The sequence below is a fragment of the Engystomops pustulosus genome, chromosome 3, assembly GCF_040894005.1.
Source record: "Engystomops pustulosus chromosome 3, aEngPut4.maternal, whole genome shotgun sequence".
Lineage (NCBI taxonomy): Eukaryota > Metazoa > Chordata > Amphibia > Anura > Leptodactylidae > Engystomops > Engystomops pustulosus.
The window spans coordinates 77,784,435-77,808,851 of NC_092413.1; the positions used below are offsets into that span (position 1 = coordinate 77,784,435).

The 24,417-nt window shown below is 40.7% G+C and overlaps 1 protein-coding gene across 2 annotated transcripts in view; it reads left to right on the top strand.

Annotated features, from left to right (window-relative positions):
• PCNX2 (pecanex 2) overlaps positions 1-22,212 on the top strand; it is a 454,272-nt gene extending 432,060 nt beyond the window's left edge. For both annotated transcript variants that reach the window (XM_072141166.1, XM_072141167.1), the window contains 2 exons: positions 9,019-9,449; positions 21,548-22,212. In XM_072141166.1, the coding sequence (XP_071997267.1) occupies positions 9,019-9,449; positions 21,548-21,601 (485 nt within the window). In that variant the 3' untranslated portion in view covers positions 21,602-22,212. The remainder of the gene's footprint in view (positions 1-9,018; positions 9,450-21,547) is intronic.
• The last annotated feature ends 2,205 nt before the right edge of the window (positions 22,213-24,417 follow it).

The following is a 24,417-nucleotide window of genomic DNA, read 5'->3' on the forward strand; positions in this document are numbered from 1 at the left end:
TACAGTTTCGACTTACATACAAATTCAACTTAAGAACAAACCTCCGGACCCTATCTTGTACGTAACCCGGGGACTGCCTGTATATAGAACATCAATACCAAGGTTGTCTCTTACATGAGAAGAAGTATAGTTTACAGTAACTATTGGAGGTTGTCCCTGACATCGTCCCAACTACACCATACCTTGTCGAAGTGCTGTGTTCTAGAGTGTAGTGAGGCTGACATAGATTCCATAATCCTCATATGCTGTACACGGGCATACAACTCGTGTTGTTATGGGAGGGATGGGTGTTTCCAGAACAGAGGAATTAGGGTTTTGGCAGCAGTTACCAGATGCAGAAATGGTTTGTATTTATATTTCCCAAGGTTCTGTGGGGAAAGTCCTAGAAGGATAGTCATGGGATCAATACCTATATCGGTTTGTAACACTGTCTCTAAGACCTGTTTAACCATTGACCAATAAGGTTGAATTACTGTACATTCCCAAAAAATATGAAATAGGGAGGCACCAGTGGCATTACATCGCCAGCACGTTTCAGGAATTTGTGGGTTCAGCTTGTTTAATAGCGCTGGGGTGTGATACCAATTCATTAAAATCTTAAATTGATTTTCTTTGTATATGGCTGATGTAGAACCCTTGGGAGCCTTATCCCATATCAGCTTCCATATAGGCATTGGGATCGGTTGTCCTATCCATTCTTCCCATTGGCGCATATAGGCGTGGGTAACTGATTCCAGATATGTCTGTGTCAACAGTAGGCTGTATAAGTCTGATATTAGCCCCTTCCAGGTTGAGCGCCTCAAACAGATGCGTTCGCAGTCCTTAAGAGTTGGAACCTGTGTGGTCCCTAGTACCTGTAGACAATGCTGGTATATTAAGGGGTATGTGTTTGTGATTGGGGTAAACTTTTCAGAGGCTGTCAGTAAGTCGGTCACGGTTAGAAGCCGTTTAGTTGTGAGATGTGCTAGATCTTTTACTTGGAACGCTTTTGTTTGTTTCCAGAACTCCACAAAGTCAGTAGTTAGACTTTCCGGTAAGTCTGGTGTATATAGGAAGGGAGTGAGAGGTGACTTGTGGGTGGCTAGGTTAACTCTAATACGGCCATATATCTCTTGTGAATACCATTGGTGCCGATAGGGATGTGTTGGCTATTTCTGCTGGTGGTCCCCAAATCAATACACTCGGGTGCACTGGGGCCATCCAGAGTTTCGATTTCTGTCCACTTATTGTAGGCCAGCAGAGAGGTCCAAGAGACTACATGTCGTAGGTGTGCTGCACAGTAGTAAAGAGCAATATTGGGCATTCCGAAGCCCCCTTTAGACTTAGGTGCCGTCAATACCCCTCTTGAAATCCTATGTCTTTTCAAGTTCCACAGGAAGTCAAGAAATATTGAGTGTATTTGCTGAAGTGTCTTTACTGGGACTTTAACTGTAAGGGTCTCAAAAAGATAAAGGAGGGGCTTTCAAAAACAGTCCTTTGAGGCCATAATGGGATAAGTTACGGAACTTCAAATGGCAGTTAAGGCGGTCAAATGCCTTTTCAGCATCAAGGCTTAAAATGAGGGCCCCTTTTTTGTTTTTATGTATAATATTCGTCAAGTCGATGGTACGACGGGTATTGTCCCCAGATTGTCTATATCTAATGAACCCCACCTGATCTTTATAAATCAGTTGAGGGAGCCAATCCCCCAGTCTATTCGCCAAAAGCTAAGTAAATATTTTCAGGTCAGCGTTTAAAATGCTGATTGGCCTGTAACTCAAACATTCTGCTGGATCTTTACCTTGTTTCGGTATGACAGTTATGTAAGAAGCTAACATAGACTGTGGGATTGGCTCTCCTCTCAGAAATTCATTAAATAATGTACACAGATGTGGGAGGAGGAGAGGGGGAAAAGTCTTGTAATATAGATAAGAGTATCCGTCTAGGCCAGGGGCTTTACCTCCTGGAAGGTCTTTTACTATCTCTTCTATTTGTTCTGGAGTAATATCTTAGTTGAGATGGGTCAGCGCCTCCAGATTTATATTTTTTAATTGCCCCCTTTTTATCATTAATTGCCCTTTTAACTGTAGCTGTAAGCCACGCATGGTCTAATCTAGCCCTTCTATATGCTTATACTAGCGTACTCCAATGCACGGGGCTTAGCGCGACCTTACACATGTACTCAGTAGGTGTATTGCCAGCACAGATTCCCCTGATGCACAGACAGTAAAGGAGCATGCTTAGTAGGTTAGTAGATCATACAGTGTTCAAATTTTTGATAATAGTGATAACAGGTTAGTTTAAGTTAATAGAGGTAGGCAGGTTTTGCGGTGTGTCACACCTACTCACACTGCTGGGCTCAGTGATGTGTTCCCTCGATTTCCTCAATTTGATGCAGGTATCGGGTTATTGCAGTGCAGCTTCCCGGTGACTCCAGCTTCTGCTGCTTTAGGTACTTCAGCTCATTATCTCCCCCAGATGGTGTTCCTTTCGCGACACCCTCCTCCAGTTCTTCCAGATATCCTCCTCTGTTTCGCTGCTCGGGATCCTCTTGTCCTCTGACCCTCTCTGACCCGGGTGTGGTTCGCTCCTCTGTACACTTCTCTTTCTCTGTCGCTCCTCTGTACAATTCTCTGCCCTCACTCCCGGCACACAATCTTATTGCAGTCTTTCATCCAATTGCTGCCTTTATCTCCCTTAGCAAGGTAACGCTCCCCAGCGCCTTCGGCATTCACTCGGACCCACGAGGACGCTCCAGCTTCCGCTCATCAGCTGGCCGCACACCGCATCCACCGATCAACGCCGCACTCGTCGGCACGTCAGCACGTCATCACGTGGTTCTTTCTTAAGATATATCAGGGTTAACCATAGGGCTCTCCCTAACACCTATGATCAGCTACGCAAAGTTCATAAAAACTTGCCTACTCTTACTAACCCTGATTAACTAAGCAATCTTGCCAGTGGAACTGTATATGATCATTATTGCAACTACAGCACGGTGACAAGGAGGCGGTAGCTGAAAGACTCCATAAAAATTTGCTTACCCCTACTAACTATGATTAACTAAGCAACCTTGATAGTGAAATTGTATACGATTATCATTGTGGACAACCATAGCACTGTGCCCAGTTTTGACTAGGCGAGAGTCAACACAAAACCATCTACCCAGTATCGCCCTGACTCATCAGCAATCTTAATACTGGAAGTATATATATAAAATTACTATTAAACATAAATAAGCTGTGTGTTGGATGTAAAGGAGGTACAGACGCTGTATTAACAAACATATACAAGGCGATGAAATTGAATCCTCTCTTTATGTGTCAATAAGTGACCCCTGCACATTAATCACAACCCAGGCTCTGATCATATGGGTAGATCGAAAAAGAGCCCAAAGAAAGCTATAAAAATGACAAGCTACTACCCACCGAGCCTGAGGAAAAATAAAAATAAAGCACAAGGGATCGTGTCAACGCCACAAAAGGAGGAGGGCACCCGAGGAGGAGAAACTGGAGAAAAGGCAACTGAAGTTCAAGTTTTTGAATCGCCACCCAGTGAAGACTTGTCCAGCACGGCTCCAAGCAGTAATATTGAGGCCTCAAATGGGTAAATTCTATGAGAAAATACACCTTGACATGAAAACACTGTCAGAAGAAATCAAGCTTGAGGTTGCGCAGTTAGGTGAACGTACTGCAAAGGTAGAAGAGGACACAAGTAACATCACGCAGACGTGTAATGATCTAATTGAAGTTCTCAGACTACAACAGGAGAAGCTGGAGCTTCAGGAATCAAAGATCATTGAATTAGAAGATCGCTCGAGGCGAAATAATATACGCCTTAGAGGGGTCCCAGAAAGTATAAAAGATCAAGATATCCTCGTATACATATGAGATCTAATGCAAGCCTTGGATACCGATCTTATGATTGATAGGGCGCACAGAATTAAGAAACCAGCTTCAGATCCCCCAGATGCCTCAAGAGACATCATCGCTAGGGTGCATTACTTTCATGTAAAAGATTAATTTATACAGGTAGTAAAGTCAAAGAAAAATGTGCCCGATATATATAAGGATGTCAAGGTGTTACAAGATGTCTCATTTGGTACCCTGAACAAGAGAAGTCAATTTAAGAACGTGACCACAATACTACAGGCTAGAAATATCCGATACAGATGGGGTTTCCCCTTAAAATTGATCTTTGAGTGTGAAGATGCATTACATATATGCTCCTCAGTGCCACGAGCTGAAAGATTGCTAAAGTCCTGGGGATGGCCTGTAGATGAAACAAGGACAGAAGGACCACAACTCCCGCCAAAATTGGACTTAGTATGGAATAAAGTATGAATATTACCGCAGATCCGCAAAACCGAGGCGTCCTCTACACTGATAGTGACTAGAGGAGCTATCAATGTCACGCTGAATCCTGGAAAAGTATGCGCCAGGACTGTACTATTTTCTCCCACTTTATGGTTTTGTTTATTGTTTTGGTAGAATTATTTATGGCACTTTAGATTCCCCCCCATTCCTTTCTTTTTTTCCTGAATTTATTAAGATACATACGTCCATGCGGGGAAAGGTGAAGAAGGGGGTGGTGCTAAAGGGAGATGGAGGGAAAGCTAAGAGTTCTACGGGAAAATGATGGTAGATATAGTAAGCCTTAACGTACGGGGCTTAAACTCACCAAGGAGAAGGTTTCTGGCTTGGAAGGAAATTCTTAGAACACATTGTAAAATTGCGTTCTTACAAGAGACGCATTTAGTACAGGCAGACATCCATAGATTCAAGAACAACCAATTTAGTAGGGTCCTCCATGCGTGTAATACTAAGAAAAAGGGAGGGGTCCTAGTCACATTTCATGACGCTGTAGTCTTTGTCTACAGATTAATAAAACACTTTGTGACGAGGAAGGTAGATTTATTATAATTGCACTTTAAATAATCTCCCGTTTAATCACGTTTGTAAATTTTTATGCACCCAACTCTAACCAATGCAGGTTCCTACAGAAAGTATTTAAAAAAAATTACCGAAATAGAATTAGGGAGAATAATTATGGGGGGAAATTTTAACGCCATTGTGGACCCCGATCTAGACGCGACCACCAGTGCAAAACGGATAACTATTAAAGAGTTGATCGGTAAATTTAATTTGCATGATATCTGGAGATACCAACATGGTAGGGAAAAAGACTTTACCTTTTTCTCAAAGCCACATGAGAGCTATTCGCGTATCTATTTTTTTCTTGTAGGGTCAAATTTATTGCCAAATATAAAGGCAACATCTATACTGCCAATGGTCTGGACAGACCATGCCCCTATTACAATCTCTTTGTTCACCAATGAGATTCGGTAAAGTAAACCTAGATGGTGGTTGAAAACAAGATTATTGAATCTATAATCGGGCAGAAATAGAAAGTAAAGTTAAGAACCTTTGTAATAGTATAGAGGGGAAGGGAGGAGCGAAAACACTTAACTTGCTGGTTTGGTGCTCTCATAAGGCTACCATTAGAGGAATATTTCAGGAATTAAATAGCAGACAATGGAAAAAGGATAATACTGAAAGGCTAAATTTAATAAAAAATATAGAACTCCTAGAGAAATTGCATAAAGCAAATAGAGACGGGGAAATCTTAGAATCTCTAGACAAATTACATAAAAATTGAAAAACTACATTTATACACAAGTACACAGAGGAGCTCTACAAATCCAACTTAAAAAGATTCACGTTAGGTCCAAAAGCTAGAAAATTGAGGGCATATAGAACCAGTAAAGTAAGTAATAACAGGATTGAGTCCATAAAAAATAAGGCAGGCGAAGAAATCGGAGACCCCCAAAGGATTCTTGAATTATTTGCGGATTTCTACTCAGATCTGTACAATCTGGAAAATAATAATGGGTTCCAGAAACCAAATGCGCAAATTAACAAATACCTAGAGTCACTGCACCTCCCTAAAATTGACTATGAGAAAGAAGAGCTATTAAGAGCGAGGTTTACCGTAAACGAAGTAGTCAACATAATGAAGAACCTGAAAAGAGGAAATGCCCCGGGCCCCGATGGGTTTGTTAATGAATTTTATATTGAATTTGCAAATACTCTTGTGCAACCCCTTACTGATTTGTTTAACAACTTCAGGGAAGGTGGGGACTGCTTAAAAGAAATGGTGGAAGCTATAATAATAACAATCCCTAAAATAGGAAAGGATAATACTTGCTGTGAAAATTACAGACCAATTTCTCTTCTTAATTCAGACATTAAAATTTTTTCTTAGGTCCTAGCTGCTAGATTGAAAAGAGTTATAGAATCCATAATACACTTAGATCAGTTGGGCTTTATGCCACGTAAACAGACTAGGGATGCAATAAGACGCACAGTAAATCTAGCTCAGATAGCGAGTAGATCGGGGACCCCCAGTGTACTCTTGTCAATAGATGCCAAAAAGGCGTTTGACAGAGTGCACTGGGATTTTCTGAGGGCAGTTATGGCACATATGGGCTTACCTGAAACCTTTGTTTGTTTGGTTATGAGACTGTATGATAGACCCTTTGCTACTGTATCCGGTATGGGCTTCTCCAGTAGAAGTTTCGAGTTAAGTAACGGCACAAGACAGGGGTGCCCATTGTCACCCCTGCTCTTTAATCTATTTATCGAACCATTGGCACATTCCTTACGGCAGAATGAAGAAATAAAGGGTATTAAAACGAATACTTCTGAATGTAAAATTAGTCTATACGCAGATGACGTAGTAATTTCGTGCATAGACCCCGTAGGTTTTCTCAGTGCTTTAGAGACCACGATTGAGGAGTTCTCGTCTTTGGCATACTATAAAGTGAATGCCGGTAAAAGTTATTTCCTCCCATTTAATGGAAATACATCCCTTAATCGGGAAATAACCGATAAATTTAAATTTATAAGATCTAAAAGAAGTTTTCTATACTTAGGCATTCAAATAGGATGGACCTTAGATGAGACTAAGAGACTGAATGGACAACAATTATTGGAGAGGGTTAAAATCCTCTGTAAAAGGGGCTCCTTGATAGCGACATCTCTACTCGATAGAATTTTCTATATTAAACAAAATATCTTTCCGGTAATCCTTTATTTTCTTAGAAGTATACCTGCCTCTTTACCAAGTAATTAAGGATATCGAGACCTATATAGCCCTCAGGGCTAGATCGTATAAAAAATCTAGAATCTCTAGGCGGGTTATGTACTGTCCCAAAAATCTAGGCGGCGCAGGTCTCCCCAACATAACGTGTTATCAAGAAGCCGCTCTGTTAGATCCCATCAGGAAGTGGTAGCTGGGAGGTGAGATGCAAGATAGGTGGATGGCTATCGAGTCAGAAATGGCTAAGGTATTGACACTTAAGTCCCTGCTGGTAGGGGAATTCCTGGAGCTTAAAGGGAAAAAAAGATTAGGGACCATATCTATGGATACCTTTGAAACAACACGCTCAACAGTATATGCATGGTGAAAATATTGTAAAGTAATGGCGGACAAGGTAAAATTTTCCCCCAAGAATATAGATTTAGAATCACTACAATCCCTTTCTGAGAATTTGGATCTGAAGGATTGGATTAGGGCTGGCATCCATAATTTGGAATGTATGAAGATGGATGTACATATCTTTTTAGGAATTGAGGCAGAAATACAACCTAACGACCTCAGAATGGTTTACCTATCATAGGTTGAGTTCCATAACGAATTTGCTAAAGGAATTTTTAGTGGAGCAGGCATGTCTTAGGCCTAGATTTCTGTAATTTCTTGATTTGGTCATGGGTATGGGGGGGACCTCAGCAGCGTATAAGGATATGATAACCTGTTATAGTAGGGGTAAACAGCCATATATGCTGAAATTGGAGGAAGAATTAAATCTGACCTTATCAGCTGAGCAATGGCTTAAGGCAATCTCGGACTCAAATAGAGTCCAGATGGTACTTGACTCCCCAAAAATTAGCCAGAATTAATCCGGATTGTAGCGATCTTTCTTGGAGGGGTTGTATGGCTACTGCAACAACTGTACATATGTGGTGGGATTGTGTCCATGTGTTTAGTATTTGGGAGCATATCTTTGAGCTCATTACGAAAATGTTCAATAGGACCATACCCCCATGTCCGGCTCTTGCCCTTTTGGATATTTATACCTGTACTTTCTCCGAAAAAGAAAAATGGTTAATTAGTAAGTTATGTGCAGTAGGGAGATTGGTAATTGCGCAACAGTTGAAATAATTATGTTATGATCGCTCACCCATTTTGCCTGCGATACTTCTGGCATTTTTAAACTTACGCTAATTTTCCACAGTTATTTATTTGATTTATAAATAATACAGCACTAGTAATTATCACAGTGAATAAATACAGCACTAGAACCAAGCTCAGTGCATACATACATCACCACAACCAAGTCCCTACCATAACTATACTAGAACAATGAAAGTACCATATATACACAACAATACTAAGACCACAAAACAGCAACTCTGAACAACACAGGTGACACCAATGTTCGGTATAGAGAGCACCTGTTAAAACAAAATAAAAACTAAAATGGGATTATAAAACCCCCTGTGATATACAGTGAGTATGCCCACTTTTTCACCCATAAAAATTTCTACAATTTAGTGTGAAAAATATTAACACCAGAAGAGAACACAATCATCTGGTTTTATGCTATATAGCTTATATTCTAACCAAAATAGAGGCACCTAAGTACCGTGTGTTATGATCCAGTGTCAATCATTATCCTCATGTAATTCCTCATAAGATAAAAAATAACTGAATTGAATATGAAAATCTAAATATTAGTGATAAAATGAGATGCCAGTAGAATAAATAACTCTGATAAACCATGCAAACTGAGACTAAATAACCCAGTCAAAGTAAAAACTCCATTTTCCAATCTCCATTTTAGTTGCGGCATGTTACAACATAACTGAAAAATTGTGGAGAAATTCTTGCTAACATTATTGCCCCTCTAAATTTTGTTAGATTTGAAAAATTGTTTTCTCCTGAAATATAAATGAAAATTGATTTTTTTATTTTTAGGCAAAAGAAAATGTAGAAGTCAATCAGCCTATACACATTCCTCCTTGAATCAAATACATGTTATTTCAAGCCTTTCTGGACCAAGTACTGGAAAACATCCTTCATGTGCAGATGAGTATAAAGATGCTAAAAGATTTTCTTCTAGCCATCATTGCTTAACCAATTGCTTTAACTCTCATGATCCTACTACTGCTGTGTCTCCAGTTCCAAGAAATATTTATGAACAAGCAAGAGAACTTCATCATTCTGGTCAAACTTCATCTACCAACTCTACGTTGAGCCTATTATTTGGGAAGAAAGGCTTTTCAAGTGCATTAGTTTTGTCTGGCCTGTCTGCTGCTGATGGTGACAATACTGCAGATACACTGTCTTCAAGTAGTGTTAATATAGTGGTATGCTCACATTCCAGAGTGGCAAATCATTCGACTGAGGTTAGTAAACTCTAAAACCTCCTTTTATTACCTATTTCATCTGATCTAATCATGACATGACATGAAATGCCCGAGCAGGTTTGTCAAATGTAGCTATAAATAATTCCATAGCACTTTACAGATTATGGGTAACATATCCAAATAAAATAAGACATTACAGAGTAATAGCAGTCATATGAAACAGTAGGAATGAGAGTATTAGTCCAATAGACAGGGGTAGTGCATTCCAGAGAATTCGGTACAGCTTAGACAAAGTTCGGAGACTTGAGTGGGAGTTTCGATTCAAAAAAGAGAATAATTTAAGATCACTGGTGGATCAAAGAGCATGGGTTGTGCGATAGACTGAGATAAGAGAGGGGAGGTAGGGAGGTGCATCATTGTGCAGAGCTTTGTGGAAGAGGGTGATTAATTTAAACTGTTCTTGGAAGGAGTGGAGAAATCCATGGGGTATTTGGCCTGAAGCAAAAGCCTGGCTGCTGCATTAAAAATGGATTGTAGAGGAGAGTGGAAGACTGATTAGTAGGGAGATACAGTATTTGGATTTTGTAGATTTCCATGGTAAGAAGTGGTTGTTAGAGACAGCAGGGAGACAGGTGTTCCGCAGTAAGGCCGGGGTCATATTACATGCAGACTTATATAGCTGGGTATCATCAGTATAAAGATGATACTGAAAACCAAATCTGCTGATAGTTTGTCCAATGGGGGCAGTATAGAGGGAAAAGAGAAGAGGACCTAGAACTGAGCTATGAGAAACCCAGGCAGTGAGAGGAGGAGGAGAAGAGAAGCATACATAGGAGACACTGAAGGTGAGCGTTGTGTCCCTCAGGCCAATGGAATGAAGCATCCTGAGGAGGAACTGGTAGTCCTCAATATCAAACGCTGCCGAGAGATCCAGAAGAACGAGGACAGAATAGTGTCCTTTGGATTTAGTGATGAGATAATTGTGTACTTTACTGAAACTACTCTTAACTAAAGTGCAAACAGCTGAAACCAGAGGCGGGAGTTAGCTTTGAGATAGCGGGTTTGTTGAGAATAGACCAGGCATTCCAGGAGTTTGGAGATGAAAGGTTGAGATGGTTTATATATGAAATGAAGAAGTTGTTTCTGGCATGTGTGAATATTCAAATAGAACTCTCTCTCTCCTACAAAAGGGAGATTCAAGACTGTTCGGTAGTTAGCAGCAATAGATAGGTCCAGGGAAGCTTTCTTTAGTAGTGGGGTGGCAACATCATGCTTGAAGGAAGATGGATAGACACCAGAAGAGAGAGATTTTAGTGAGGTGAGAAGTGACCACTGGGGAGAGAGACTGTACAAATGTGAAGGAATGGAGTCACTGTGAGGCAAACAGAGAAGAGACTGAACAGTTCATCCTCCGTGACTGTCTCAAAGGAAGAGAGCACACAGGGTGAAGTAGCAGAGGCTATAGTATCTGAAAGGTTAGATTCACTTTTATTTTGGTTTTAAAGGGAACCTGTCACCACATTTTTCACACATAAAGCTAGTGGCAGGTTCCCGTAGAGCCCTAGTTATTAACTGACTAGCTAAAATGTGTTTCTTTTACATCTCCATAAAATCAGAGTTATAAACTTGCCTGGTATCTAGAGCAAGTTGGGGGGGGGGGGGCGTGGTCTTATATCATGTGACCAGGGTGATGTCATCTCAGGTCCTTTAGCCTCCTTACATTAGTAAACTGTACACCATGCACATATCTGACCATATAAAATAACAGCACACCTGCATGCACTTCTAATCCTCTCCATACAGGTTGCTATGGTCTCATGTGCTCTGATATGTGGTAATGTTAAAAGGCTAAAGGACCTGCAATGTCACCCTGGTCACATGACATGGGGATGAGCTTCTGTATTCAGGCCAAGGAGGCAACTCCCAAGTTGACTTGCTTGAGAAATCCCTGATTACCAGATAAAATTATAAAGTTGAATATATACAAGGGTGTCTGTTAGTTACTAGGGCTCTATGGGAACCTGCCACTAGCTTTATTTGTGAAAAACATGGTGTCAAGTTCCCTTTAATGCACTGAATGCAATGTCAAAGCTTGATCACAGGAACTCTTGGCATGCCACAGCAGATGGGAGCCTTCTGGAAGCCTTTTTCTAATAAAGAAATAAACAAAGATAACAATACTATGGTATGATCACATGTTCAAGCCCCCTCTGGAAGGGGGGGGGGTCTTAATAAAAGTTAGTGGAAAATTTACCCTGCTTTCCTATTTTTTTTAACAACTTTTGCTAATCAAAATATGAAAATATATAAAATATCCATTACAGTCAACATTGTTTTCTAGCTATTTCATATATTTTGAATTAACCTGCCCTCAGCCAGGAGTTTCTGGAGATTTTTACCATTTTAAAATTACAACAGAGAATTTTACTAAACCCCTCCAAAAACATGTTTTCTGAAAGCAGAAAATACTTGCTCCATTTTCAAAATGACATTAAGGAGTTCAAGACATAGACACCTTCATGGAATTTTGACTTAAAGTGTAATTTTTTATTTAAAAAATGCTTAAAAATTGTCATTGATGGCAAAAAAATGTTCCCAAACAGAAAATAAAAATGAATATATGTAGAGTATATATAAATTAGCACAAAATCACTGAGATTGAAATCTGCTATACATTTTAAGGAAGTCACAACCTGCAAAATATAGTAATTAAACAGATTAACCCCTAAAACCTATAAATTTTTTGAAAGCAGACAACTGGACAATTGCATTTGTCTTAACTCACAGTTGAAAGCTCATACCGCCATCATGCAACTTTGTGACAAACACAAATTATTAAAACTTTTGCAGCAAAGGGAATGTTCAGACAACTGGATCGATCAGACAACCTAGGGTTAAAATACCCTAGGGGGTCTGAAAAATAGTAAGTAAAAAAAAAGTAAGAAAAAAAAATTATAATAAAAAAACCTAAAAATTCAAATCACCCTGCTTTCCCCAGAAGTCATATAAATATAAATAAACACAAAAAAATCATAAACCAGTTAGATATTGCCGCGTCCCAATGCCCAGGTTTTTCACTGTGTTTAACCCTATAACGGAAAATTGCACCCAAAGTCGAAAATGGCACCTTTTTGCCATTTTGAAAAACATATTAAATTAAATAAAAAGTGTTCAAAAGGTACAGTAGTACAGTCCTAAAATGGTAGCATTGAAAACGTCATCAAAACGTTATTAGCACCAGAAGATGGCAAAATCAAAAAAAAAAATTGGTTTTCATGGAGGTTTTCATTTTTGTAAATGTATGAAAACATTATAAAAGCTATACAAATTTGTTATCCCCGTGATCCCACCGACCCAAAGAGTGATGGAAAGAGAAAAGTATGGCGAAGGCATGATACATCTCATGATCTAAATCATACCACATCACCTAAACGAACAAGCTCAATTAGAATCGTCATTCCCCTTCAGGTGGGCCAGGTCTGCTATACGCTATTAGGGAACGAACATACAAACGAATCTAAATCTTTTATTTAGTCTACATTATATGCCCCTGTTGAAGACTATTGAGAAAGACCTTGAAAACTGGTCCAAATTATCAGTGTCCTGGTTTGGTAGAATTAACATTCTGAAAATGGATATATTACCCCATCTCTTGTACCTGTTTCAGACTGTTCCTGTCCCTTTACTGAAATCTTTTTTTGACCGGCTCAGGCACATATCACGATCCTTCGCCTCTATCGCCACCTTCATACTCGACTTATTTCACAAACGCTCCTCCAAACTGTGGGTTGAGCTGGAGCTGGAATTCAATCACACACACGCCCTCGGAGCCTACTGGTAGTGCCAGGGCACCTCAGCACGGGTTACCAACATCTCACCTCTCTTAACATTATTGCTTAAATCTTGGCGCAAATTCATGTGATGTACCACCTTAGTCACAGCTCCATGTCCCCTCACTCCACTCATGGGCAACCCTGACTTACCTGACCTACAAAACATCTCCTCCAACTCACAAACAACACTCCCTAGGGTACGCAATGTAGTAGACGAGAACGGGATCCGCTCCATGACTGACGTAACCGCGGTACCGGGCTTGTCCCCATCTAGATGGCTTCAATTCTTTCAGGTCCGTAGATTCATAGACGCTTTAGGCCCTACTACACATTCTGCTACACTCACCCCATTTGAAGAGTTATGTCCAGACTCCTCCAGTCCACACGATCTCCGTGGTCTACGCTATGCTGGTACGAGAGGGTTTGGGGGACACTCTACCTCCATTTGTTAACGCCTGGGAGAGAGACCTTCAAAAGTCTTTCTCACATGCACAGTGGCAAAAAAAGTTTCTTTTAACTCATAAAGCTTCAGTCTCTTGCCGCCTCCAAGAACTAAATTATAAAATCTTTTCCAAATGGTACAGAACACCCGCTAAATTGTGTAAAATGTTCCCGGAGGCTTCATTCCGGTGCTGGCGTTGTGGAGAAGCAGAAGGCAACATGCTACACATATGGTGGGAATGCCTCCTGATATATAACCTATGGAAGGAGATTTTTAATCTATTCAAGGACATTTGTCCGCCAGGAAGCCCCCCCCCCTCACCCGAGCTGGCCCTACTCACAATATTTCCAGGGACCATCTCTAAATTCAAAAAAAGCCTGCTCCGACACTGCCTTATGGCAGCAAGGCAGATAATCCCAAGGCTGTGGAAATCCAATGTCCCTCCTACTAAGGCACAGTGGGTAGAAGCACTAAAATCTAGTCAACTGATGGACAATGACCCAGAACATAAATCCAAAGCAGTCCAAGAGTTTATTAACCCCTTAAGGACGCAGGGTTTTTTTTGCTTATGGATTTTTTAAGGTGGAGAGCAAAAAATAACTTTTAAATTTTTCCATGTACAGACCTGTGTGAGGGCTTATTTTTTGTGTAACAAAAAATTTCCTGTGATGTTATTTATTATTCCATGCCATGTACTGGGAAGCAGGAAAAAAATTCCAAATGTGGAAAAATTGAAAAAAAAAGCTGCATGTGCGTCAGGTTCTTGTGGGCTGTTTTGTAGGACTTTCGCTCTGCGCTCCAAATAACACCTCTACTTTATTCTTTGGCTCGGTACGATTGTGGTGATGCCAAATTTATACAGGTTTTATTGTGTTTTAATACATTTTAAAAAAAAACGAATGTGTTCGAAAAAGGAAAAAAAAATTTGCCATCTTATGACGCTAATAACTTTTTCATACTTTGGTGTACGGAGCTGTGTGATATGTCAATTTTGCGAAAAGAGATGACGTTTTCATTGCTACCATTTTGAGGACTGTACGACATTTTGATCACTTTTCATTACATTTTTTATGTCATGTCAAAAGGTGTAATAGTCTCATTTCGGACATTTAGGCGCCATTTCCCGTCTCGGAGGTCACCGCTGGTTATAAACATTTTTATATTTTGATAGATCGGGCATTTTGGGATGCGGTGATACCTAATGTGCTTGTGATTTTTACTGTTTATTATATTTTATATCAGTTCTAGGGAAATGGGGGTAATTTGGTTTTTTAATATTTTATAAATTTTTCATTTTTTAAACTTTTTTTTCCACAATTTCTTAGACTTTCTAGGGTACATTAACCCTAGATGGTCAGATCGTTCCTACCATATGTTGCAATACAACTGTATCGCAGTATATGGAGTTTTTGCAGGTGATTCTGTGGCTCATTGTAACAAATATGCAGAAACCAATCAGCCTCGAGTAAGACGAAGATCCGAGGCTGTCATGGCAACCATTCGCCACCCCCCGATGACGTTCGGGGAAGCGATGATCGGAGGAAACATGGCGGCACTCATGCGCCATGCTTTCAGTACCGCCGGCGACTTTGCGGCGGCAAAGAAGAGGTTAAGAAGAGGTGAGCCCTCTTCATACACCCTTCATAGCTGTGTGGCGCATATATCTGTCGCAGAACGTGAAGGGGTTAAAGCAGAATATTCTTGAAGAATCAATTCTGTAACCTATTCTCAGCTCAATTGAGTGCCTCACGTTCCATCAGATTGTCTTCAGTCCACTATACCTCTTCTGATACTCCACCTCACCCCTTTTAAAAACAGCAAGGACATCTCACAGATCATTGTGCAATTACTAAAGCTCTGAGATAACTCTCTTAGGTGAAAGTAGCCCCGGGTCGCCAGCAGAAGATGTGGAAGTGTGAAGGGGCACTTTGGGCAGTCCATAGCCAAAATGTAGCATGCTACCACCCACCATGGAACATGTTAACACACAAGGCTCCCATTGCTGCTTCGGTTGCCTCAGCCTCTATCACTGCCTCACAAGTGACAAGTGACTTTCTTCAAAAGAAGGAGCGGGAACATTGCACCTTATAAACCCACACAGCGCTGCTAACGATTGAGGACCAGGATGGCACATCAAGGCAGGGAGGCGCGTGTGGGGGTACTGTTCTTCCTACAGGCCCCTCCTTTGATTGCAAAATGGCGGGGCTTTGTGCTGCATGGAACTTTCTCGCTCATTCAGTAATGAACGCAAGAAAGGTTCTTATACACACTAGCATTTTCTCTGCTATGTAGCTTTATGAATGCTCCAACTCCTATTGCACAAAGCATTTCATTTATTTCTTTACACACTTTCGGGAAGATTTATGAAGCTGTCTGAAAGTCAGAATATTTCTAGTTGACCATGGCAACCAATCACAGCTCAGCTTTCATTTTACCAGAGCTCATGAATATTTTAAAGGGGAGCTGTGATCGGTTGCCATGGGCAACTAGAAATATTCTGACAGCTTGATAAATCTGCCCCACTGTGTTAGGTCTTTCCCAAATTTGTTGAAGAACATAATTTTTCCCACCAGACCTAAACATATTAAACTTTTAAACATATTAAACATAACATATTAAACCATTTCTCATCTGTCCACACAACATGTTCCTTAGCAAAGGAAGCGAGTGTAGCCCTTTGAATTGAAATGATTACCTATGGAGATTCTCTGCATTATCCTGTCCTTTCTTGCATTTGTTTTTCAAGGGTGCCCAACCTTCTTGGGGGACTTGAATGAGGTTGTAATGTTGTAAAGAAATCACCGACTCGGAACGACCAGCTTCACTTGCTATTGCTAATAGGGTCACCCCTTTGTCTTTCATCTGGACAACCTATTACTTGTGGATTCAGTCACTTTGGAGGGGCACACCATTTTCTCAAAGTCAATGCAAACTGGAAAGTTAGCCTACCAGTTAAATAGGGTTTGATGGATAATGAAGGAAATTAGCAGTAGGTGCCAGATCAACACCAATAACTTGCAGGTATCTGAAAGTGTTCTCTAACTTTGATCTGTGTTGCTTTTCATTTCTCTCATTTACATTTTTATTTTGTGCTTTAGAATATATACAATTTATGCCAATGAGCCAAAAAATTAATAAAATGAAACAGTTTTTTCGTAAAACCTAAAGCTTGCTGTGACTCAGGTATTGGCACCCTTTCCATTAAATGTGTGGTAGGCACTGTTCCTTTGTCACAATGGTGAAGAGAAAGGAACTGTCTGAGGATATCAGAACTGCTCGTATTAGCACAAGACTTTTAAAAGGTATCTAAAAGTCCTTTGTATCACAGTTACAACAATGTAAAATGTTAGTTGCCGAGCCATCAAAAAAGTGCTTTGTGGGCGAAGGCCAAGTAAGAAACCATTGCTAAAAAAAAGACATAAAAAGGAATAATTGATGTATGCCAAAAAGTACATTGACAAACTACAAACATGCTCAAAAATTTTCTGTCGACAGATGAAACAAAAATAGAGCTTTTTGGCAATTCAAAGCAACTGTAAGTTTACAGACGGTACAATGAAGATATCATGAAAAGAACAACTTACCAACAGTTAAGCTTGGTGGAGGATCCATAATGCTGTGGGGTTGCTTTGCTGTGTCTTGCACCATATCACAGGAATCATGAAATCATAAAATTATCAAGAGAATTTAAAGAAAAATGTTCTAGGGCCTTGAGCAAGACAATGGGACACATTTACTAAGGACTGTGTGCCAGTTTTCTGGCGGAGTTCTTTTAGGTGCAAACTGGCAGCACATATATTTAAGAAGTGCCTGTGCCACATTTTTGTCGCACGCAAGCCTTTTGTAGCGCGGCTGCACAATTCTTCTGCACTGAAATGGGTGTTCTCCATCATACAAAATATTATATTAAACACAATCAAAAAGCTTTATTTACCCTAAATGTTAACAAATAATTATGCAAAACAAAGTAATTTTAAAAAACTCTTTGGAATCTCTGTATGCTTATTGACTCGTTTTTAGAGAAATACGTTTTTGTTATTTAGGTTCCACAATAAATGCAGAATTGGTTAATATATATATATATATACATATATATATATATATATATATATATATATATATATATATATATTGCACAGAAGGGGTTAATATAAGTTCAACTGCAGGTAATATAAAACACCAAATTGTGCTTTTACAAACTACATTTTGTCCCCCCAAAAACTAGACCCCAAAACAGCTATGGTGACAAAAAAAATAAACAAGTTACAGTTTGTATTAGGCAATAGAACTGAATAGCCTGCACTATGTAGAAAATAGGTGATAAGGGGTAAAATTTGGATTCTAAAGGATATAAATACCCTAGCTAAAGGCAATATAACATGAAAATCAAGCATGATAGGCCAAGGGACTGTGGTAATCTTTTCATATTTGTTATCCATGGCTTTCTTACTGTCACAGTTTCGGGGGAATAGTCCCTTAGGACTAAGTAAGTGGACTCCCTGGACCACCGCGGGAGATAACAACCTTAGCCGCACCCGGGAGCGGAGTCTAAGTGAACTCCTGATCTTCGCCAGAGCCCGCCGCAAAGCGGGATGGTCTTGCTGCGGCGGGAATCACCAGGTCGCTCCACGGGTGCAACCAGGCCCACGGTGGCAGCCAAGGTAGAGACACGGGGACCACGAGAAGGCAGGCAGGACCACGGGAAGGCAGGCAGGACCACGGGAAGGCAGTCAGGCAGGACCACAGAAAGGCAGGCAGGACCACGGAAAGGCAGGCAGGACCACGGGAAGGCAGGCAGGACCACGGGAAGGCAGGCAGGACCACGGGAAGGCAGGCAGGCAGGACCACGGGAAGGCAGGCAGGCAGGACCACGGGAAGGACGGCTGGCAGGCAGGACCCCTGAAAGACGGCTGGCAGGCAGGACCCCTGAAGGACGGCTGGCAGGCAGGACCCCTATAGGACGGCTGGCAGGCAGGACCTCTGAAGGACGGCTGGCAAGACCTCTGAAGGACACTAGAATACAGGACCGCCACAGGATTGCAGGACCGCCACAGGATTACAGGACCGCCACAGGATAACACGGAACAAGGGAACAGCACGGAACAAAGGAAACCGGGAACACGGGAGCTCAGAGGCGTCTGGAAACGCTCAAGAAGGCTTTCTCCTCCGAAGAATGAACTGGAGATCCGACAGGGGATGCTGGGAGTCGCCAGGCTATGTAGCCAGGAATGCCAGAGCCAATAAGGAGGACGCTGGCCCTTTAAGGCTGGGAGAAGTCTGCGCGCACCCCCTGTAGTGGCAGGAGCACGCAACTGCATGGAAACAGCATGCGGCCTACACGCTGGGAGCAAGAGTGCAGGCCGGAGCCTGGAGAGGTAAGTGATAGCTGGGGAAGCGGGGACCGCGGCAGCAGGCATGGGTAGACCCTCAATCCGTACCGAGGATCGCGGGTGTAACCGTGACACTTACTTCTAAAATCAACTATTAAATGTATGCTTATGGAGCTCTTCAGCAGCTTTATAAGCTGTTACACTATGCAGGAACACCCCCCCTCCTCCTCCTCCCAATGTGTGCGGAAACTGCCTCTGCTTCCTTGATATTACATAAGGTAGAGAGAATCTGTTGAGGGAAATTTAAAGAGCCTGTGAAGTTACAGCCCCTGCCCCAGAGCCCTTCTGGCTCATTAGCATAATTTTAAAAGCTAGTTTTAGAAGGAAGGAGGTCAATGATAACAAATATAAGAAGATTATCACATATGTCAATGTGTCTGGATCTATGAGTATGTGTCCCTGGTTAATCATGATTGACTTCATTGGTAGATTTTATTTAAAGCAGGCATTATCTAATCTAATCTAATCTGGAACAAAAGGTGTAGAAACTACACTTCTCTGTGGAATCTCATTTATTCCCTCACGTCTTCAGTCTCAAATCCATTTGGTTTCCAATTTTAAAAACCTTTACCTGTAATAAACCTGTAATAAATTAGGCCCTTTTCACGCTTGCATTTGGCTCACATTCTTCATATATCTGGTGCCCTCTGCACTGCCCCGACCATTAACATAGGGTTTGCGACACAATTCTGTCAGACTTTGCATGATAAATCTGGAGCATGGAAGTCATGAAAGGGTCGCGTGTGACATAAATGTGTTGCTGGCACTTCTTAAATACCTGTGCGAGCAGTTTGCGTCTAAAACAGTGATGGCGAACCTTTTAGAGCTGGAGTGCCCAAACTTCAACCAAAAGCCGCTTATTTATTGCAAAGTGCCAGCGCAGCAATTTAAGCAGTAATTTATTTCTCTTTGTTCTTTGACAACTTTCAATTGTTCAGCCTCCTAAAGACACCAATGCAGTTAAAAGGAGGAGGGAGAATTCGCCCATCATTGTAGGAAGATTCTATAGGAAGATTCTTTGAGTCCTGTCTGGTGCACATCATGCTGGGGTGATGGCCTGGGTGCCCACAGAGAGGGCTCCGAGTGCCGCCTATGGCACCAGTGCCATAGGTTCGCCACCACTGGTCTAAAAGAACGTGCAGAAAAGTGCCAAAGGGTCCTTAGTAAATGTGCCCCATTGTATGCACTGGGTTTTGACCGACTTACATTTGTTTAACGCACACACACACGTTTTATTAGTGCACACTTTTGCAAGTCAGGTGAAAAATACATTGCACTTTCTTAGTGATTAATTGCAATCGAAAAGATAGACTAGAGTCATGATTCTTTTTCATGAATGTTATCTAGGCCTATTTCACACTTGGGTTGCAGATCACTACAGAGTGCAATGTAGGAAAAACTGACGTTTTTGCTTGGAGTCATTAATTTAGTGTTTTTAACTCAAAGTTTTTTGTGTTTTCAGTTCATTTTCAATGCGTTTTTCACGAACGGTCTATCTTTTCTATTGCACACTGCAGCTGTGACACAAAACTGGCGCAGACACTTTATAAATACATGTGCAAGCAATTTGTACTTTCTTTTCAGTGCAAAGTCAGACAGAAAACTGTAACCAAATTGTTACTAAATGTAGGCCATTTAATACAATGGAACAGAGTGCAATGGGAGTTCAATACATAAAAATGTGTGCAGAACACATACATGAATATCATTAGTCTGAAAGGGGCCTAACTGGCCTTTCCATGTTTCCTCAGCTCCCTTAGGGTGCCTTTACACTGGCATTTTTTTAACACACAAGTTCCGCTCTTATTTTTGACATGTATAACTCACATTGCACTCTGCCGCATTTTAAATTGACTTGTTCTTATATGTATTTTTTTTTCAAAAAAATTACAGCCTGCTCTACTTTTGCTTTTGATTGTCCCATTCAAGCGAATGTGGACGAATCAAAAATACATTGCACTAGCGAGCATTGCAAGTAAAATGTGAGTGTAACACGTTTTTCCAGGATGGGCTGTTGGATGCTGTAAAAAAAAGGCAGGATTATAACAGAAAGTAGCTTATGGAGGCCTGGGACATGTGAGTACCAAGAGTCATGTAATTTGAAGTGTGTGCATGGAAAAATGCACAGAAAATGCAGTAAAAACGCAAACAAGACGCTTGAATATGTAAACATTTTAATGACTGGGGATGCGCTTGAGGAATAGGATTCTTTTCAAACAGTTCAAATACTTTTCTACAATGAATACTATAGTGATGGCAAAACACTATTCTTCAGCATTGAGTGTTTGTGTCATAAAGAGAAAATCACATTTATAGCATGTGTAAAAAAAAAAAAAAGCCCCCCCCCCCCCGTGCCTATCTGGATGCTGCTGGCAAGCAGCCGGACAACGTTCATTGAAAAAAAAAAAAAACAACATAGCAGAAGTTAAAAAAAAAGACTAACAACTACAACTTTTCTATTTTATTTTCCAGAATGTCCATGGGACAGTTGATGCTGATGAGTCTACAGTGGAAGGTCAAAAATAAGTTTGAGGATGAGGAATCTTCTTGAAATACTGCAACATATAATTCTACTCAAAAAATACTGTACAAAACTAAAGCTACAGGTTTTAAGCCATTCCAAGCCAATTTAGGTTTTGCAGTTAAAAGAGTGAAAATACAGAATAATTTCTTTGCTAAGATATTTAATACATTTACTTTAGCACCGTGAAATACTTGCATGCCAATGGACATCGTGCAAGATTATATACTATTTGGGAAAAGTAAAAACAATATATCGGCTAATAAAAAAAACAAGGTACTATGGAAGAAATGCTATTTGTACCAAGTACGTTAAAGGAAAAAGACAGCAAAGTCTTCTTTCTACAGAAACCTCTGTCTATGCAGAATGATATTTAATAGACTGATTTTCTAAGATATTATACATATCATCTCTTAAAAAGCCACAGAATGAATGTAGTGCTATTTAAGTTTATTGTATTAAGCAAGAATAATTAATGAAGTGATATACAAATAATAATAAGAGTAATAATAATAATATAATGTAAAGGTAGCAGTCACAAATTAATAGTTAATAAAAAAAGAATTAAAGGGAACCTGTCACCAGAGAGCTAATTTTTACTAAAGACGGTTAGAGAAGCCCAATTACAGCTGCATTGCAAATATGCCTTACTGCCTTCTCTAGGCATTTGCATTACAATATAATTGTATGTTCTAACTTACCTTCCACCCTGACAGAATCCTCTGTGTAGTCCCAGGGGTTAGTCTTTGGTTTGGATGCATTTCAAAAAACATGTGACTTGTCTGTGCTGCAGATTGTTCGTCTCTTGGCCCCCACCTTTGTGCTCCTGTACAGCTCCTCAGGGGCTAAGAGCTGAGCAGTCTGCAGCAAAGACAAGTCACATGTTTTTTGAAATGCATTCAAACCAAAGACCAACCCCTGGGATTACACAGATGATTCTGTCAGGGTGCAAGGTAATTTATAACACTCAATGTTATTGTAATGCAAATGGTTAGAGAAAGCAGAAAGGCATTTTTGCAATGCAGCTGTAATAGGCTTCTGTAACCTGTCTTTAGTGAAAAAGAGGTGACGTTTGACAGGTTCCCTTTAAGACATTTTCTCATACATGGATTTTATTAATTTCATATTTAGGTTAATTTTTAATAATATATAAAATATTTTATTTTGATTTTTTTGCCACATTTAAACAAGAATGTATAGGTAAAAATGTAAACCACATACTGTATATATTGTGGGGAAATACACTGGCTGACGTTAGGTATTATTGCAGTAAACGGGACCACAGGCACGTTATAATGCAGTTTAGCACAAGGACGGGTGCAGAAGAGTGAGATGGGGGAGCATTCTCCACCCCATATCTCTTTAAAAAGCTGAATGGCCGCTCTGTGAATCAAGGCCAACAATAGGACATTTCCTATATTTTGCTCTGCAGACACCTGGCTCGGTCAAGATGGGGTGAGATACTGTGTGCTCATTGCTCATTGTGAGTACACCTCTATGATTTGGTTGCATATGGTCATGTGAACGAACACAATTACAAATCCCTCTCCATACTCTTCACACTCTTCACAAACATGAAACTGACCAGGTGTACAGGCGCTTTTTAAATCCATGCCTGCTATCTTTACGTAGATTATGAATAAGGACTAAATACCTATAGACTAAAACGCATAGATTCTGGAGACCATGCAAGATGTGACTATGTCTTTTTAATCTTATGGAATAAAATGCTCAGATTTTATGATGGAATAATGAGTGCTGGAATCCAAAACTTTTTCATTTTCCTTATATAGAAAATATACTTTCCTAAAACCGCCATAACATAATTATAATAAATGGAGGATAGCATGAAATAAAAACTTTATTCAGGAATGTTTGTGTTTTTTGTGTCACATATAAGTTTATGGACATGTTCTGGGTCTTGGTCCATATTGACATGATGGCATCACACAGTTGCCGCAGATTTGTCGGCTGCACATCCATGATGTGAATCTCCCGTTCCACCACATCCCAAAGATGCTCTATTGGATTGAGATCTGGTGACTGTGGAGGCCATTTGAGTACAGTGAACTCATTGTCATGTTCAAGAAACCAGTCTGAGATGATTCCAGCTTTATGACATGGCGCATTATCCTGCTGGAAGTAGCCATCAGATGTTGGGATGGACATGGTCAGCAACAATACTCAGGTAGGCTGTGGCGTTGCAACAATGCTCAGTTGGTACCAAGGGGCCCAAAGAGTGCCAAGAAAATATTCCCCACACCATGACACCACCACCACCAGCCTGAACCGTTGATACAAGGCAGGATGGATCCATGCTTTCATGTTGTTGACGCCAAATTCTGACCCTACCATCCGAATGTCGCAGCAGAAATCGAGACTCATCAGACCAGGCAACGTTTTTCCAATCTTCTACTGTCCAATTTCAATTAGCTTGTGCAAATTGTAGCCTCAGTTTCCTGTTCTTAGCTGAAAGGAGTGGCACCCGGTGTGGTCTTCTGCTGCTGTAGCCCATCTCCCTTAAAGTTCGACGTACTGTGCGTTCAGAGATGCCTACCTTAGTTGTAACGGGTGGCGATTTGAGTCACTGTTGCCTTTCTATCAGCTCCAACCAGTCTGCCCATTCTCCTCTGACCTCTGGCATCAACAAGGCTTTTCCGCCCACAGAACTGCCGCTCACTGGATGTTTTTTTCTTTTTCGGACCATTCTCTGTAAACCCTAGAGATGGTTGTTCGTGAAAATCTCAGTAGATCAGCAGTTTCTGAAATACTCAGACCAGCCCTTCTGGCACCAACAACCATGCCACGTTCAAAGGCACTC